At 36.3% G+C, this 18762-nt stretch overlaps 1 protein-coding gene across 1 annotated transcript in view; it reads right to left on the minus strand.

Moving 5' to 3' along the window:
* LOC117316201 (epidermal retinol dehydrogenase 2-like) overlaps nt 1-18762 on the minus strand; it is a 63816-nt gene that overhangs the window by 36704 nt on the left and 8350 nt on the right. Inside the window, exon 3 of the mRNA XM_033870723.1 lies at nt 11358-11602. Coding sequence (XP_033726614.1) covers nt 11358-11602 — 245 coding nt within the window. The remainder of the gene's footprint in view (nt 1-11357; nt 11603-18762) is intronic.

The following is an 18762-nucleotide window of genomic DNA, read 5'->3' on the forward strand; positions in this document are numbered from 1 at the left end:
TCTATCATAAGTATCTATCATAAGTATCTATTATAAGTATCTATCATAAGTATCTATTATAATTATCTATTATAAGTATCTATCATAAGTATCTATTATAAGTATCTATTATAAGTATCTATCATAAGGATCTATTATAAGTATCTAGTATAAGTATCTATTATAAATATCTATCATAAGTATCTATCATAAGTATCTATTATAAGTATCTATTATAAGTATCTATTATGAGTATCTATCATAAGGATCTATTATAAGTATCTATTATAAGTATCTATTATGAGTATCTATCATGAGTATCTATTATAAGTATCTATCATAAGTATCTATCATAAGTATCTATTATAAGTATCTATCATAAGTATCTATCATAAGTCTCTATCATAAGTATATATCATAAGTATCTATCATAAGTATCTATTATAAATATCTATTATAAGTATCTATCATAAGGATCTATTATAAGTATCTATCATAAGTATCTATTATAAATATCTATCATAAGTATCTATCATAAGTATCTATCATAAGTATCTATTATAAGTATCTATCATAAGTATATATCATAAGTATCTATTATAAGTATCTAGTATCTATCATAAGTATCTATCATAAGTATCTATCATAAGGATCTATTATAAGTATCTATCATAAGTATCTATTATAAATATCTATTATAAATATCTATCATAAGTATCTATTATAAGTATCTATTATAAGTATCTATTATAAATATCTATCATAAGGATCTATTATAAGTATCTATCATAAGTATCTATTATAAGTATCTATTATAAGTATCTATCATAAGGATCTATCATAAGTATCTATTATGAGTATCTAGTATCTATCATAAGTATCTATCATAAGTATCTATCATAAGGATCTATTATAAGTATCTATCATAAGTATCTATTATAAATATCTAGTATCTATCATAAGTATCTATCATAAGTATCTATCATAAGGATCTATTATAAGTATCTATCATAAGTATCTATTATAAATATCTATTATAAATATCTATCATAAGGATCTATTATGAGTATCTATCATGAGTATCTATCATCAGTCTCTATCATAAGTATCTATTATAAGTATCTATTATAAGTATCTATCATAAGTATCTATCATAAGTATCTATTATAAGTATCTATTATAAGTATATATCATAAGTATATATCATAAGTATCTATTATAAGTATCTATCATAAGGATCTATTATAAGTATCTATCATAAGTATCTATTGTAAGTATCTATTATAAATATCTATCATAAGTATCTATTATAAGTATCTATCATAAGTATATATCATAAGTCTCTATCATCACCCTAAGTATCTATCATATGTATCTATATCAATAAAAAGCCTAAGAATAATCTATTGAATTGACTGCATTCATTTAGATATGACAGTATCCTACTGCACATCAGTGGGCTTAGTCAAGACATCCATTTTAAGATGAGGTTCACATAAAAGTATTGTAACTTTATTTATTACATTTTTTACAGTGAAATAAAGAGAAAAATTCTGATCTGTGAAAAATAACTCTCAAAGGAGTGTTACAAACCAATGAAAACACAGAACACAAACGGCCGTACAATTGACCAATCAGGAGTTTGCGCAGCACATAAGTACACTTGCCTTTCACCTAGTAGCTTAGGTTTGATTCATTAGGCCAATCAGACTTGAAACAGTATAGGGTCACCTGCATGACGGATGTGGGTTTTCCCATTATGAACTTCGGTTTCCTCCCACAGTAAGACCCCTCGCACACTTCCATGCAGGCAAGCAAGCAGGATCAATATAAGTTGATATACTACACATGTTTATAGGTATGTGTCTCCTGTGTCCCTGACTTCTCAAATTCAACTTACAGTAAACTACTGGAGAAATTCAGAATCTGTTATGGTGTTGAGATGGCCAGGCAAAAATATAAGTATGTTGTAGAATTGGTTGTGACAGCTACTACATACTCAACACTTAGCAAAACAGAAAACTTGACCATTGGTACAGCTAGCACATTGTCTCAACCCTAACTAAACAGAAAACTTGACTGTTGGTACAGCTAGCACATCGACTCAACCCTAGCTAAACAGAAAACTTGACCATTGGTACAGCTAGCACATTGTCTCAACCCTAACTAAACAGAAAACTTGACTGTTGGTACAGCTAGCACATCGACTCAACCATAACTAAACAGAAAACTTGACCATTGGTACAGCTAGCACATCGACTCAACCCTAGCTAAACAGAAAACTTGACTGTTGGTACAGCTAGCACATCGTCTCAACCCTAGCTAAACAGAAAACTTGACCATTGGTACAGCTAGCACATTGTCTCAACCCTAACTAAACAGAAAACTTGACTGTTGGTACAGCTAGCACATCGACTCAACCCTAGCTAAACAGAAAACTTGACTGTTGGTACAGCTAGCACATGGACTCAACCCTAGCTAAACAGAAAATTTGACTGTTGGTACAGCTAGCACATCGACTCAACCCTAGCTTAACAGAAAATTTGACTGTTGGTACAGCTAGCACATCGACTCAACATTTAGCAAAACAGAAAACTTGACTGTTGGTACAGCTAGCACATCGACTCAACCCTAGCTAAACAGAAAACTTGACTGTTGGTACAGCTAGCACATCGACTCAACACTTAGCAAAACAGAAAACTTGACTGTTGGTACAGCTAGCACATCGACTCAACCCTAACTAAACAGAAAACTTGACTGTTGGTACAGCTAGCACATCGACTCAACCCTAGCTAAACAGAAAACTTGACCATTGGTACAGCTAGCACATTGTCTCAACCCTAACTAAACAGAAAACTTGACTGTTGGTACAGCTAGCACATCGTCTCAACCCTAGCTAAACAGAAAACTTGACTGTTGGTACAGCTAGCACATCGACTCAACCCTAACTAAACAGAAAACTTGACCATTGGTACAGCTAGCACATCGACTCAACCCTAACTAAACAGAAAACTTGACTGTTGGTACAGCTAGCACATGGACTCAACCCTAGCTAAACAGAAAATTTGACTGTTGGTACAGCTAGCACATCGACTCAACCCTAACTAAACAGAAAACTTGACTGTTGGTACAGCTAGCACATCGACTCAACCCTAGCTAAACAGAAAATTTGACCATTGGTACAGCTAGCACATCGACTCAACCCTAGCTAAACAGAAAACTTGACCATTGGTACAGCTAGCACATGGACTCAACCCTAGCTAAACAGAAAACTTGACTGTTGGTACAGCTAGCACATCGACTCAACCCTAGCTAAACAGAAAACTTGACTGTTGGTACAGCTAGCACATCGACTCAACCCTAGCTAAACAGAAAACTTGACTGTTGGTACAGCTAGCACATCGACTCAACCCTAGCTAAACAGAAAACTTGACCATTGGTACAGCTAGCACATCGACTCAACCCTAGCTAAACAGAAAACTTGACTGTTGGTACAGCTAGCACATCGACTCAACCCTAGCTTAACAGAAAATTTGACCATTGGTACAGCTAGCACATCGACTCAACCCTAGCTAAACAGAAAACTTGACTGTTGACTGTTAATTTGGTATAGTCCGACCAGATACGAATGACCTGTCGTGTTGAACTTTTATTAGCATATTGATTACAGACGAGTCTATAGTCATTTAGGGGAAATAGGTGACAAACCTTATCATCAGTTGCATCATTTGTATTTCATACTGGTGTAGATTTAGCGACAAAACTGTCATTCTGGTTCTGGAGCACATATATGTACCCAGCCCTATACTATAAACTGAAAACTTGGCCATTTGTTTTATGATTTAAACAGAAATGACCAGATACAGGATTTTTCAACTAGAGACAAGTTTTTACAATTTAACAAATTCTTTAATGAACTGAAAAGTATAGGTTACAGAAACAAAGTGATCAGATGATTATGTTTATATAAAACTATAAGACAGAAATTAAAGCTGACAGTGCAAGATAAAAGCTTCCAATTGAAATCTAAAATGATCGAATTTTGAATTTCAGTTTTCAGAAATCGTTTCGGAGATATTCCTGTATGATGACTATTGTATATTAATAATATAATGTTCTGTTCATCATATATCTAAGGAAGTGCCCATATTTTAGTTTATGCTCTGCATGGAGACGAATACGCAAACCTGTCCCCATATATAACAAGCCTGTGAAATTGTCACACTTGCTTGCACTCTAACACAGGTTCTGCACAAACAGAATTAATTAACAAAGTCCAGTCAATCATCAAGTGAAGGCTAAAATCGTACTAGAGACAATGTGCTGAGATGCCGTATCTATGTACATCATTATATGTTACATAAACTGTTTGGCGACAGTACATCTTGTAAGTAGCAGTAATTAATGAATAATTAGCTATTGATGACACACAGCCACCGCCAAAATAGCAAAACCTTTAATTGTCTCCCACAACGACTCCCTCAAGGCAGAAATTACATGGATCATATCTGTACTGTTAGTTCTACACAGAATTCTTGACATGCATATTTGCCAAATTTATTTCCCGTTTCAGACAGGAAGCTCAAAATTTCAGCTTCCCTGCTCCTGAGTGTCATGCTGGTCTCCAATTCATATTGATCAACAAGAGGCCCATTGGGCCTTAATGGTCATCTCACTTCAACAGACCTGCTAGTGCTATTGTAGTAGACATACTCAATAGTAGTATAGATGTAGCACTGACAATGATTGGGATTGTGTAATAATGTATGTTGGCAATTTTTTTTTTTTTTCTGCATGAGCAACCAGAAAAACAACACCTTCTCAGGAACATCGCATCACTTTAAGGCAAGCTTGAGTTGAATCTCAATAGTGGAACTTTTTTAAAAGTTCAAAATGCTGTTTGGAAGATGTTGGATTCGGGCAGACAAAAACACAATGGCCATATATGTTATTCTGATCCTTCAGGTCAGATGACCTTAAAATAGAGTTATCTTGATCTCCTGTTTTGGGAAAATCCCTCATGATAACTTATATGTTGTTTGTTTCTAGGATAAAACAGTTTATAAATGATTTTTTGTTTTTGTATATTTTGTTCCAGCTCATCATGAAAGACACCAAATACTTAAGCTATACCCACACTTGTGAAACATATGTTTGTTATTAACTACTGCAGACACTATCAAACTCCCTCTGTATATTACAGGTTTAGATAGCTCCCCTAGTCTAAGTAAAAAGCTTGATTATATAGAGGTTACACAACGAGTGGTTGTTGGATATGGAATCTATTTCACACGAGTAAGTTATTTTTTAAAAGTTACAAAAGACACGAGCTTTAGCGAGTGTTTTTTGCAACTTTTAAAACAATAACTTACGAGTGTGAAATAAATTCCATATCCAACAATTTCGAGTCGTGTGACCTGTTTCTACCACAATAATATATATATCGGCTTGAATCAAAGGGAAACGTGGCCAAGTATAATTTTGCGTATGCAAATAAAGTGTACCGGTGACGTCCGGGACCCGGTGATGTGACGTCATTAGATTATTGATGACGTCAATAACAATTGCAGCTTGGGTCAAAGTTCACCGTGTTAGCCAATCAAAATGCGTACAGAGTTTATACCACGTGTGGTATAAACAGATTGTTAATCAACAGCTGTAATGATTAACTGATGGTCTGTGAGTTGAATAACACAGGGCATTGTGGTAGAAATTATGTTAATCAACTTAGCACATCAGGCGAAATGTCAAGTTTTACGCCATTGCTTTTATTCAGATAAAAGAACCAATACCAATTTATATGTACTTGAAAACATATGACAAGAAATTCAAATCCAAGTGCTAAAGGGATACGCCTTGGTTTGGAAATCATAAACCAATTATCACGAAAATTGACATGAGTGACCTTTGCGCCACCATTAGCTTATATGCATCTCCTTGCTAATTTTCATGAAGAAAAAAATATGAAATTTTTTCAGAAAAGCAATGATTTCAAAATAAGGATGAAAAAATGCCACAATTCACTGCAATGTTTAGTAGTATCAGGCAGAATGCTAGTTTTGTAATAAGAAACTTCACTGACAGGTAATTATAAAGTCAAACCTGCTCTAACATTGATATAACAACCATTTCGTAACCAACGCCGGTCATTTTGCTTGTCAGAATTGATATATAATGAGCAGTCTCTGAGATCGTGGGTAATGCTTCCTTTTGACTTGATTTCTTTCTGATTTGCAGGAGTATAGCTCAGGTTATTTCCCAATGTTGTTGAACAACCATTATGGCGGCCATTAAGAAGCCAAGCTAAGTGCTGTTTCACAACATCACAGAGCAACATACTGAATTAGGCCTATACTCTTTGAGGAATATATTGATGTTACTAGCTGTTCAATTGAATTTCCATTATTTCTTTACTTAATTATCAAAACTGAATTAACATTTGTTTGATCGTTATTGTATCACCAAGACGTCAGCACTTGCTTTCATATCTAGTGAATACTGAAGGAAGAACTGAAACCATAAAGTAGGTTAATTAAATACGCTGAGATACCGCCTGTGTACCGCTATTTATCATCGGTAGTTGATTGTCATGGTACGATACGATCCAATAAAATATGATGAAAAATATCTCATTTTTCTGAGGATGTTTCAGTGTACATTAAAATCCGTAATTAAACCATTTTGATCTCTAGGCTATTTTTTCCTCAGATTTATAAATAAATCTCAATGTGTTTTTAAATATGAATTATTTCAATTCTTATATTTAAAGTGTATCATGAATGATTTTTTTTTCTTGTTTATACAATTAAACTATGAATTCTTTGTTTTCACATTAAGTTTTCGAAAACTAAATCGAAAACTGTCTTTTCTGTCCCGAGCGACTACCTCACTGAAAAACATACGAGGTCCCTTGAATGCCATCCACAGCAAATGGGGCCGTGGTGGCCGAGTGGTTAAGGTGTCAAGACACTTTATCATTGAGTCCTCCACCTCTGGGTTGCGAGTTCGAAACCCATGTGAGGCAGTTGCCAGGTACTGACCATAGGTCAGTGGTTTTTCTCCGGGTAATCTGGCCTCCTCCACCTCCAAAACCCAGCACGTCCTTAAATGACCCTGGCTGTTAATAGGACTTTAAACAAAATAAACCAAAACCACAGCAAGGGTAAAGTATCTCGCACAAGGACATGTAACATTAAGTGACTTATGGCAGTTCGAAACGAACTGGTTAGTGCGGTTATCTTGACCTGTCTGTAAAGATGTCGGTCTATAAGGACCATCTATCTATAAAGGCCATTTTAGGTGTCCCTTGAGCGGTTTTTATTGACAGGTTGACAGTAATTTTATTGTGGGGCATTTTCATTTCAACAATGTACAATAATATGGAAATGCGAAAAATATATTTTGTCATTAATAAAATCATGTTACCTTTTTTGCAGTGATAATTGATAAATATAAGATTATCAAAGAATAAAAACATGATGTTACCATGGAAATAACAACAACAACACATTATTGTAGTTTTTTTCATTTTATCACAAAAAGTGAATCGAGTTATCTCCCCTTCATATTTCATCACATTCTATCGTTTACTTGTTGTCACAGACGAACAATGCGGGGGATTACTCTTACAAGCTGCTCTCAAGTGTATGTCTGACATTTTAAAGGAAATCTTTTTTCTCAGGAGGTAGCATATTATGAGTACTGAATCTCCTTAATAGCCAATCGATCAGATATACGTCCACAGCTCCCATTATCTGTTAAGGCTTTCTAACATCTAACATTCCAGACAGAAACTATAAAAGATCCCATGAATGTAGTATGTAAACAAAAAATCTTCCAGACAAAGACCCATTATATTGAAGCTTTAAATCTCACACTTTATCACACTGTTACAAATAAAAGCATATATATTCTTCCGTACCAAAAACCATAAAGGTTTTGTTTAAATGTTTTTAAAAACAAGAGTTTAAAAGAAAATATCTTTTCAACTTTATTTTCTTTTTAGGACCATTTTTTCCGTTTATTTGGAAAAAAATATTTCGAAAAAAAAAATAACGATAAATGTCTGTTAAGAAACTGCTTATGCCTGCTTTTGAGACCACACAGACTTCCTATATATAGATTATCATCAATTAACATGTGTAGATATATGTTACATATGTTCTGTAAATTGTGTAACACTTGAAATATTATCATATCATGTAATGTAAAAGCATATTACAGTAATTTTGTAAATTATAAATTTTGCGCTTCATAAATGTTGTATTATTTGATATGTCACAACAATCAACGCCAAGGAAAGTGATGTGTATTAAAAAGACCAGAAAATGGTCCTGATATATATGTATGTCCTTAAATATAAACCATTTTGGGACAAAACGTCCATTAACAATTCGGCATTTGCACACACAGGATATTTTCAAATGTCCTGGCCGTTCGTCACATAGCATTCCATCATAGAGCATGGCTTTGTACATGTCACGCCAGCCACCGCCTTCGGCCCACGCCAGCCGAAGGGTTCATGGTTATTTCAACTACTTCCAAAAATACTAGTCTTACTGTATATTAATGTATTTCTAGTACTGTTTATATATTATGTGAGCGTATTAGTATTATCTGTGTCTTAATAAAGGGACGGATTGCCTCGAAAAATTTGACATTGTTGGTGTCCACACTGTTATAGAATAACTTCTTTGTCCCATATGTCCTAATATATTTAAGCATTGATGTCATTTTTTTTTAGTTTCATCGGGGTATGAAACAAATTTTGTTTGCAAACTGTATGAATCTGCTTACGCCGATTCTTACAGAAGTTTGCAAACAAAATTTGTTTCATACCCCGATGAAACTAAAAAAATTTTTGACATCAACGCTTATAATTAATTTTTGAAAATTATTTTCTAATTTAAAAAATGTTTTATGTACAATTTTACTGGTTTTAAATGGGATTCTTTTTCTCAAATCAATACACAACGTGAATTGTCGTATTGTGACGTGACAATTTTCGCACCATTCTTTGAATTTCTTTCATAGAAGAATGAAAAGAATTTTTCGACCAATCACATTTGAGTATTTACCATGAAAACAAAGAAAAATTAATTATATATAGATATCGGAGGGGTTACCATATCCTTTATATAATGCTAAATATACTGTCATGGATTATAAAACATAAATACACATCAGTCGTGGCTGATCAGTATAAGTCGTCACATCACACACAGATTTATACTTTATTTATAGAACATAAATGACAAAGATTTGCAGACAAACATAACATAACACATTGCACTAGAAGGTAATAATGATGTACTTTCACTTATTATATAACAGCTGTAAATACCTTTGCAAAGCAGCTCAATGATTCCTACATTGAAGTTGTACATGTTGTATAACATCATTAGCAGTAATTAAGTCTGTTATCGTTCTATAAATAACGTATAAATCTGTGTGTGATGTAATGACTTATACTGATGGTGGGCATGATCAGCCACGATTGATGTGTATATCCACGTTTTATACTCGTGTTTCACCATGACAGTGCATGTCAGCATTATAAAGGATATGACTATATACTCATCCGATATCCATATTGTCTTAGGACATATTACAGGACCTGGTTGGGTCACAGCAACCAATAACAACAACAGACCGAATTAAGGTAACAATTTAAGCCCTTGGTCCTCTTGTAATGTCGCCAAGGAAACAAGAGACATGTAAAGTTCCGTACAGGCAGTAAATTAAACCTAACACTGACAGATCTAGAACACCGACTCTAGTCGTTGGAGACGAAATTTAAGCCATAGGCAGAGTCACATAGGCAGTAAACCGTAACTCCATATATATTTTTCAATGTCTAAGAAAGCTTCACAAGCGTCAAAAAAATGCAAGAATCAGTAGCATAATCAGGGATGTACAATTGTGACAGGGAAAGATAACTCTTAATCCCGCTTATATTAATCGGATTAATTATTAATTGGCATGTAGAAACCTGTACGATTGTGTGACAAGGAAGGTAATTCCAATAATGCTAGCGTTTATCAGATAAATTATGGTATGTAGAAACATGTACGATTGTGTGACAAGGAAAGATAATTCCAATACTGCTAGTGTTTATCAGATAAATTATGGTATGTAGAAACATGTACGATTGTGTGACAAGGAAAGATAATTCCAATACTGCTAGCGTTTATCAGATAAATTATGGTATGTAGAAACATGTACGATTGTGTGACAAGGAAAGATAACTCTGATCCTGCTAAAATTAATCGGATTAATTACGGTATGTAGAAACATGTACGAATGTGTGATAAAGAGGAAAAGATAACTCTAATCCCGCTGACATTTATGTAGTTAATTATGGTATGTAGAAACATGTACGATTGTGTGACAAGGAAAGATAACTCTAAGCCTCCTACATACATAATTAGTCTTGATGCTCGATATATAATTAGCAAAGAACGGTAAAATACTAAGCTTTATCCAAGTCATCATGCGATATACACACCACACTAAAGTATTGGTATCACTGCTATATATATATACCACAAACATGTATTATTCCAGTACTGCAAGCCATGTAGCCACAAAAATCATAAAAATCCTTAACAATGAAGAAAATGTACTCCTTCATTTATCTTGTAGCCTTGGGGGCCAACAGACGAGCTTTGATTAAATTAAAAGGACAGGGAGGGGATATTGAAATTCAGGGCAGTGAACCACTTTATTAAAATGCAATAGACATGGTTTGGTTTTTACTGTTTTAACGTTATATCTACAGCTATGCTCATTTTGAGGAAGCTTCAATGACTTGTGAATCCTAATTACAAGTTGACTGGTGTGAGTAAAATGATAAGATTACTGAAGCTGAATTAATAGAGGATATCTAACAGTGTCTTCAGTAATACTGAATTTATTTCACAAGTGGGGCTAATATTTTGACATTTTTCATGAGAGAGCACATTCCGTTTATTGCATTTTTACAGCAAAATATATCGAGACAACTTTTAATTTTCCCCATTGTCATTTGTAAGCAGTGATTGGTCAAATCAGAAAAAAAGTGATATTTCTCATTAGTGAAAAACATCAGAAAAAGGTTATTTTTTCAAGAGTGAAAAATATCATTTTTATAGAATAAATGATTTTGATATTTCACTGGGGAAAATGTAATAAAATCTGTCAATAATATCATAATGTGATATTCCTTCCAGATTGAGAATCCATTAACAATACACTCTGCTAGATCAACTTGACGGCGCAGTGGAGTGTAGTTACAGAACTGGAACACAGATCATGACATAATTTTAACCAGATTCACTAAAATGCATTGTTAAATATTATGCAGTTGAAATATACAACCAACAAAAAAAGTAACTTACTTCATTTTACATCCATGAAATAGTCCGGTGTTGACAAACGAAGGGCATATGAGTGTTGTATTTACTCCATCATAGCCACCATAAATCACTTCATAATTAAGAACTTCAGAGAAGCCGACAACTCCAAATTTAGACGTGCTATAATCTGTGAGTTTATTCAGTCCTACCAAACCAGTTGAGCTGCCGACTGTTACAACATGTCCATAATTCCTCCTCATCATTGTGGGTAGGAAAGATTTGACAGTCTGAAAAAGAAATAAAGGATATTAGTATGTCATTCCAGACAATACTGACTTCCTATTGGCTGTACACATACGGGTACTATGACCTGCACTGTTCTAGAGTGATGTCCCTTGTTACCTGCACTGTTGTGCAGTTTCTCATTTGGCCCAAAATTGAATGTGAATCAAGAGTGATGTCCCTTGTTACCTGCCCTGTTGTGCTGTTTCTCATTTGGCCCAAAATTGAATGTGAATCTAGAGTGGTGTCCCTTGTTACCTGCACTGTTGTGCAGTTTCTCATTTGGCCCAAAATTGAAAGTGAATCAAGAGTGATGTCTCTTGTTACCTGCACTGTTTTCATTGATAAAATTTGGCCCAAAATTGAGTTTGAAACTAGATTGATGTCCTTTGTTACCTGCACTGTTGTGCTGGATATCGATGCAAATGACAAAAATAGATGTGTGCAGGCCCAAAGGTACTGTTGCATCCGGCATAATATTGAAATTAGCAATAAGAGAGTCCCTTCAAAATATAGGTCAAAGGTCAAAATTAGGTCAGAGTGACCTCTAGATCTTTTGATATATGAAAGTATTGATATATGCAAACTAACCTAGGTGAACTCATATGCCCCAAATCAAATTCCAGTGAAAAGCAGTCTACGAAATAGAGTCCAGACAATGCCAAGATACAACACAGAAGGATGGCAAGGGACCAATCCCTCTAGAATGCTTCAGTGGAAGTGTTCGATATAGAGTCGACATGCATGCTTATCATCATAGCTCCAGATTAACCTCCAGAAATTTGAAAGTGCGAAGACCCAGATTAATCTTGAGAAATATGAACAATCAAGCCATCAAAAAAGCCAATTTTTCTGTGTTCCAAGATAATTTCCTGCTGAGAGAACAAATTCAATGACATTGTGTCAGTAACACATACAATTAATGTTACAGTCAGTGGTCTTTGCTGATTTGAAGAGGCCCATTAGAGTCTGCTCATTAACTAGTTACCTATATATAGGCCTAAGAAGTAGATGGGTTTCTGGTTTTCATATCAATAAGTCCTCTGAAAATTAGATTTTTTGGTATTCTCTGTTATTATGGTGCCGTTACTGTTTCAGCACTAGGATTTTTTATTGGTGAAAAATAATTAAGTAAATTGGATGTTTATGAAGTATGTAAATTAGAAAACATCAGTAGACGATTGTTGCCAGGGAAAGGTTTCATCAACTATTATTATTGATCAGATACGAATGAGTTTGGTCGTCTTCAATACACAGAGATCCAACAGTAGACCGACCCCCACTGTATTGCCAAAGCCGCACACTGCCATAATTTTGTTGAAAACTTGATTTCCCTACTATATAAAACTCTGTTTATTCCGCCAACCAAGCATATCACCATCCGCTAACCCAGCATATCAACATCTGTAAACCCAGCATATCACCACCCGCCAAACCAGCATATCACCATCTGCAAACCCAGCATATCACCATCTGCAAACCCAACATATCACCATTTGTCTGCAAACCCAGCATATATCACCATCTGCAAACCCAGCATATCACCATCCGCCAACCCAGCATATCACCATTTGTCTGCAAACCCAGCATATATCACCATCCGCAAACCTAGCATATCACCACCCGCCAACACAGCATATCACCACCCGCCAACACAGCATATCACCATCCGCAAACCTAGCATATCACCATCCGCAAACCTAGCATATCACCATCCGCAAACCTAGCATATCACCATCCACTAACCCAGTATATCACCATCCGCCAACCCAGTATATCACCATCCGCCAACCCAGTATATCACCATCCGCCAACCCAGCATATCACCACCTGCCTGTATGTAAGAAAATCATCCGAGCATAGACAGTAGCAAGTACTCGCATCAATTACATCTATGTGTTATTAACAGTTACCACCCACAGTAACAGTCACCACCCACAGTAACACTCACCACCCACAGTAACAGTCACCACCCACAGTAACAGTCACCACCCACAGTAACAGTCACCACCCACAGTAACACTCACCACCCACAGTAACACTCACCACCCACAGTAACACTCACCACCCACAGTAACACTCACCACCCACAGTAACAGTCACCACCCACAGTAACACTCACCACCCACAGTAACACTCACCACCCACAGTAACACTCACCACCCACAGTAACAGTCACCACCCACAGTAACAGTCACCACCCACAGTAACAGTCACCACCCACAGTAACAGTCACCACCCACAGTAACAGTCAACACCCACAGTAACAGTCAACACCCACAGTAACAGTCACCACCCACAGTAAGTCATCACCCACAGTAACACTCACCACCCACAGTAACACTCACCACCCACAGTAACACTCACCACCCACAGTAACAGTCACCACCCACAGTAAGTCATCACCCACAGTAACACTCACCACCCACAGTAACACTCACCACCCACAGTAACAGTCACCACCCACAGTAACACTCACCACCCACAGTAACACTCACCACCCACAGTAACAGTCACCACCCACAGTAACAGTCACCACCCAAAGTAACACTCACCACCCACAGTAACAGTCAACACCCACAGTAACAGTCAACACCCACAGTAACAGTCACCACCCACAGTAAGTCATCACCCACAGTAACAGTCACCACCCACAGTAACAGTCACCACCCACAGTAACAGTCACCACCCACAGTAACAGTCACCACCCACAGTAACAGTCACCACCCACAGTAACAGTCACCACCCACAGTAACAGTCACCACCCACAGTAACACTCACCACTCACAGTAACAGTCACCACCCACAGTAACACTCACCACCCACAGTAACAGTCACCACCCACAGTAACAGTCACCACCCAGAGTACCACTCACCACCCAGAGGTGTTAGTGTACTTATATAGTTACTACCAATAATCTGTTAAACAAGTTTAACCTCAGTAACAAGAGGCCCATTGGGCCTGTATCGCTCACCTGGTTGGATTTGACCAAATGTCAAAATAATGTTCATGTTCAATTTGTTAATACATATACAAAAATGTACTCTCTGAAAGACCATACAGATTATTTTTACACCTTAATGGTGTTTAAAGAAACTAAGCCCCTTAGGGTGGGGAAAACCCTTTGGCCTATTTTTACATAAGAATTGTGTTTATCCCTTAATGCCCAGCGATACTATACATAGTTATGGGATTGAGGGTCACAGTAACCATTTATGCAAAATCTGTTCCCCATCACCACTGATGTTTCGGACCAAATTGGGTTCAAATCCATTTAAAACTCAAATCTCTATTTCCCCTATTTGGCCCCTCCCTTCAGGCCCCTTGGGGGTCAGAGTCAATATTTATATAAACTCTCTTTTCCCCTTCCCCTAAGGATATTCCAGACCAAATTTGGTTCAAATCCATTCATAACTTTATGAAAAATAGCGATTTAAAGGATAAACCCCTATTTCCCTATTTGGTCCTGCCCCTCAGGCCCCTGAGGGTACAGAGTGAAAATTTATCCAAACTCGGTTCCCCTTCTCCCAAGAATGTTCTTGACCAAATTTGGTTAAAATCCATTTAAAACTTTATGGCAAATAGCAATTTAAATACTAATCTCTATTTCCCCTATTTGGCCACGCCCCTCAGGCCCCTCAATATTTATACAAACTCTTTCCCCCCTTCCTCTCTGGATGTTCCTGACCAAATTTAGTTAAAATTTTCCATTCGTAACTTAATAATTAATAGCGATTTAAAGGATTAACCCCTATTTTCCCTATAGGACCCCCACTCCTCAATCCCCTGGGGATTCAGAGTAAAAATGTATACCAACTGGTTCCCCTTCTCCAATGAATATTCCTGACCATATTTGGTTAAAATCCATTTAAAACTTAATGACTATAGTAGCAATTAAAAGACTAATCTCTATTTCCCCTACTTGGCTCCGCCCCTTAGGCCCCTAGGGGTACAGAGTAAAAATTCATATAAACACTGTTCCCCATCCCCTCAAGGATGTTCCTGACCAAATTTGGTGAAAAGCTATTCAATACTTTAGGACTAGTAGCGATTTAAAGGAGTAACCCTATTTCCCCTATTTGGAACCCACCCCTCAGGCCCCTGGGGGTTAAGAATAAAGATTTAAACAAACTCTGTTCCTCTTCCCCCAAGGATGTTCCTACCAAATTTGGTTCAAATTCATTAATAACTTTATGACTAGTAGCGATTTAAAGGATTAACCCTATTTCCCTTATTTGGCCCCACCCCTCAGGCCCCTGGGGGTTCAAAGTAAAAATTTATACAAACTATGTTCCCCTTCTACTAAGAATGTTCCCGACCAAATTTCGTTCAAATTCATTCATAACTTTATGACTAGTAGCGATTTAAAGGAGTAAACCTATTTCCCCTATTTGGCCCCACCCCTCAGGCCCCTGGGGGTTCAGAGTAAAAATTTATACAAACTCTGTTTCCTTTTTGCCAAGGATGTTACTGACCAAATTTGGTTCAAATGCATTCATAACTTTATGACTAGTAGCGATTTAAAGGAGTAACCCTATTTCCCCTATTTGGCCCCGCCCCTCATGCCCCTGGGGGTTCATAGTAAAAATTTATACAAACTCTGTTTCCTTTTTGCCAGGATGTTACTGACCAAATTTGGTTCAAATGCATTCATAACTTTATGACTAGTAACGATTTAAAGGAGTATATAACCCTATTTCCCCTATTTGGCCCCGCCCCTCAGGCCCCTGGGGGTTCAGAATAAAAATTTAAACAAACTCTGTTCACCTTCTGCCAAGGATGTTCCTGACCAAATTTGGTTCAAATTCATTCATAACTTTATGACAAGTAGCGATTTAAAGGAGTAACCCTATTTCCCCTATTTGGCCCCGCCCCTCAGGTCCCTGGAGGTTCATAGTAAAAATGTATACAAACTCTGTTCCCCTTCTGCCAATGATGTTCCTGACCAAATTTGGTTCAAATTCATTTATAACTTTATGACTAGTAGCGATTTAAATGATTAACCCTATTTCCCCTATTTGGCCCCGCCCCTCAGGCCCCTGGGGGTTCAAAGTAAAAATTTATACAAACTATGTTCCCCTTCTGCCAAGAATGTTCCTGACCAAATTTGGTTCAAATTCATTCATAACTTTATGACTAGTAGCGATTTAAAGGATTAACCCTATTTCCCCTATTTGGCCCCGCCCCTCAGGCCCCTGGGGGTTCAGAGTAAAAATTTATACAAACTCTGTTCCGTTTCTGCCAACGATGTTACTGACCAAATATGGTTCAAATTCATTCATAACTTTATGACTAGTAGCGATTTAAAGGATTAACCCTATTTCCCCAATTTGGCCCGCCCCTCAGGCCCCTGGGGGTTCAGAGTAAAAATGTATACAAACTCTGTTCCCCTTCACCCAAGGATGATCCTGACCAAGTTTTGTGAAAATCCATTCAATACTTTAAGACTAGTAGCAATTTAAAGAAAAAGTTGACGGACGACGGACGGACGGACGACGGACGCTGCACCATGGCATAAGCTCAACGGCCCTTTGGGCCAGGTGAGCTAAAAACCTTATAAAAGACTCTAAACCTGTAGTTAACTCAACTTAGTCATTTTCATACGACGAGTAAGTGAAATGAGTACCATTATGATAACTAACGATAGATAATTTTACTTTTAACCTTTGGTGATAAAATTATTAACTATTAATACATCTATGACATTTCTGTTACTTATAAACATCTGATGAAATAGCTTTGTCTACTGTAATCAACTCAGGTTTTGGGATAAAACAAAGCATAAATACAAATGTAATTAAGATTTCATTTTCAAAAAAAAAGATATTTGTCCAGAGATACTGCATCAGTAGTAAGGTGTCGTGATTCTAGCTGCAGACTGATACCAGCAGCAGCAATCAGACTATGCACTCACTTTTTATGTATACATAAGCATGTAAATTTGAAATTGTACTGTACGTCACATAATATCACTCCTAGACCTCTAATGGATGCATGTATCAACCAAATTAGAAGGGTGTGGACTTACCTTTCCAAAAACTTACCCCAAAATCTTTAAAGTGGGTTTTGGTGCCAAAAAAGTTAAGTCCACAAAATGGTTAAATGAGAAAAAATCACAATTTTTTCTGCATGATTTTACCATAGCATCACTCCTAGATCTCTAATGAATGTCTAAAAATAATAAGAAGATTCTGAGGTGTATACTTTTGGACTTACAAGCTTTCCAAAATCTTACTCCAAAATTTTTTAAGTGGGGTGAAACGCTGACTCCGACACCGGGGGTACAGCATTAGCTCACGGTTTACTCGTAATCGGTGAGCTAATAAAAATGAACTACAATGTATATGAATGTTTTCTTCTGATATATTCAGAATGCCTTGCCTCTTTGAGGTGTTTTATTGGATTTGTCATCATTTTTCTAATATGAATATAAATAATACATAAATAAAGGGTCTAGTTAAAAATAGCAACAGTATTGTACATGTCCCATATATATATAAAATGTAAATTTCTACCTTCATATTTACTTCTGTACTGAAGATTAAGTTGAAAATATAATTCTCACAAAGAGTAATACAATAGTCCCAATAGGCCTGTATCTACATATATTTGATAGATATATACCGTATTTGACCTAATAAGGGCACAGGGCGCGGGTAATTGACAGTGGGTGCGCCCTTATTAAGATAAATTATTTTGAAGTTTTATGAAACAGACTATACCTTATATCAGCATACCCAAGGCTATGGAAACGGTAAAATATTCCGTCAAAAAAAAATTCCAGATGAAGATATCTATTCATTATCATATATTAAGCTTAAACATCACTTGAATATTCCTATATATTAATTTGCTGAAGAATATTGAATACATAAAGTAGCAAAACTTTTCACATGAATTATTACATTTGAACACAATTTTGACACTCGGTCAAATATTTATTTCCTTGAAAAAAAGGTAGGGACGCCCTTATTAGGGCAGGCGCCCTTATTAGGTCAAATACGGTATATATATATTGAATTTGTTTGTTTGTTTTTGTTTAACGTCCCATTAACAGCCAGGGTCATTTAAGGACGTGCCAGGTTTTGGAGGTGGAGGAAAGCCAGAATACCCAGAGAAAAACCACCGGCCTACGGTCAGTACCTGGCAACTGCCCCACATAGG

The sequence above is a fragment of the Pecten maximus genome, chromosome 18 (assembly GCF_902652985.1).
Source record: "Pecten maximus chromosome 18, xPecMax1.1, whole genome shotgun sequence".
In the NCBI taxonomy this organism is placed as follows: Eukaryota; Metazoa; Mollusca; class Bivalvia; order Pectinida; family Pectinidae; genus Pecten; species Pecten maximus.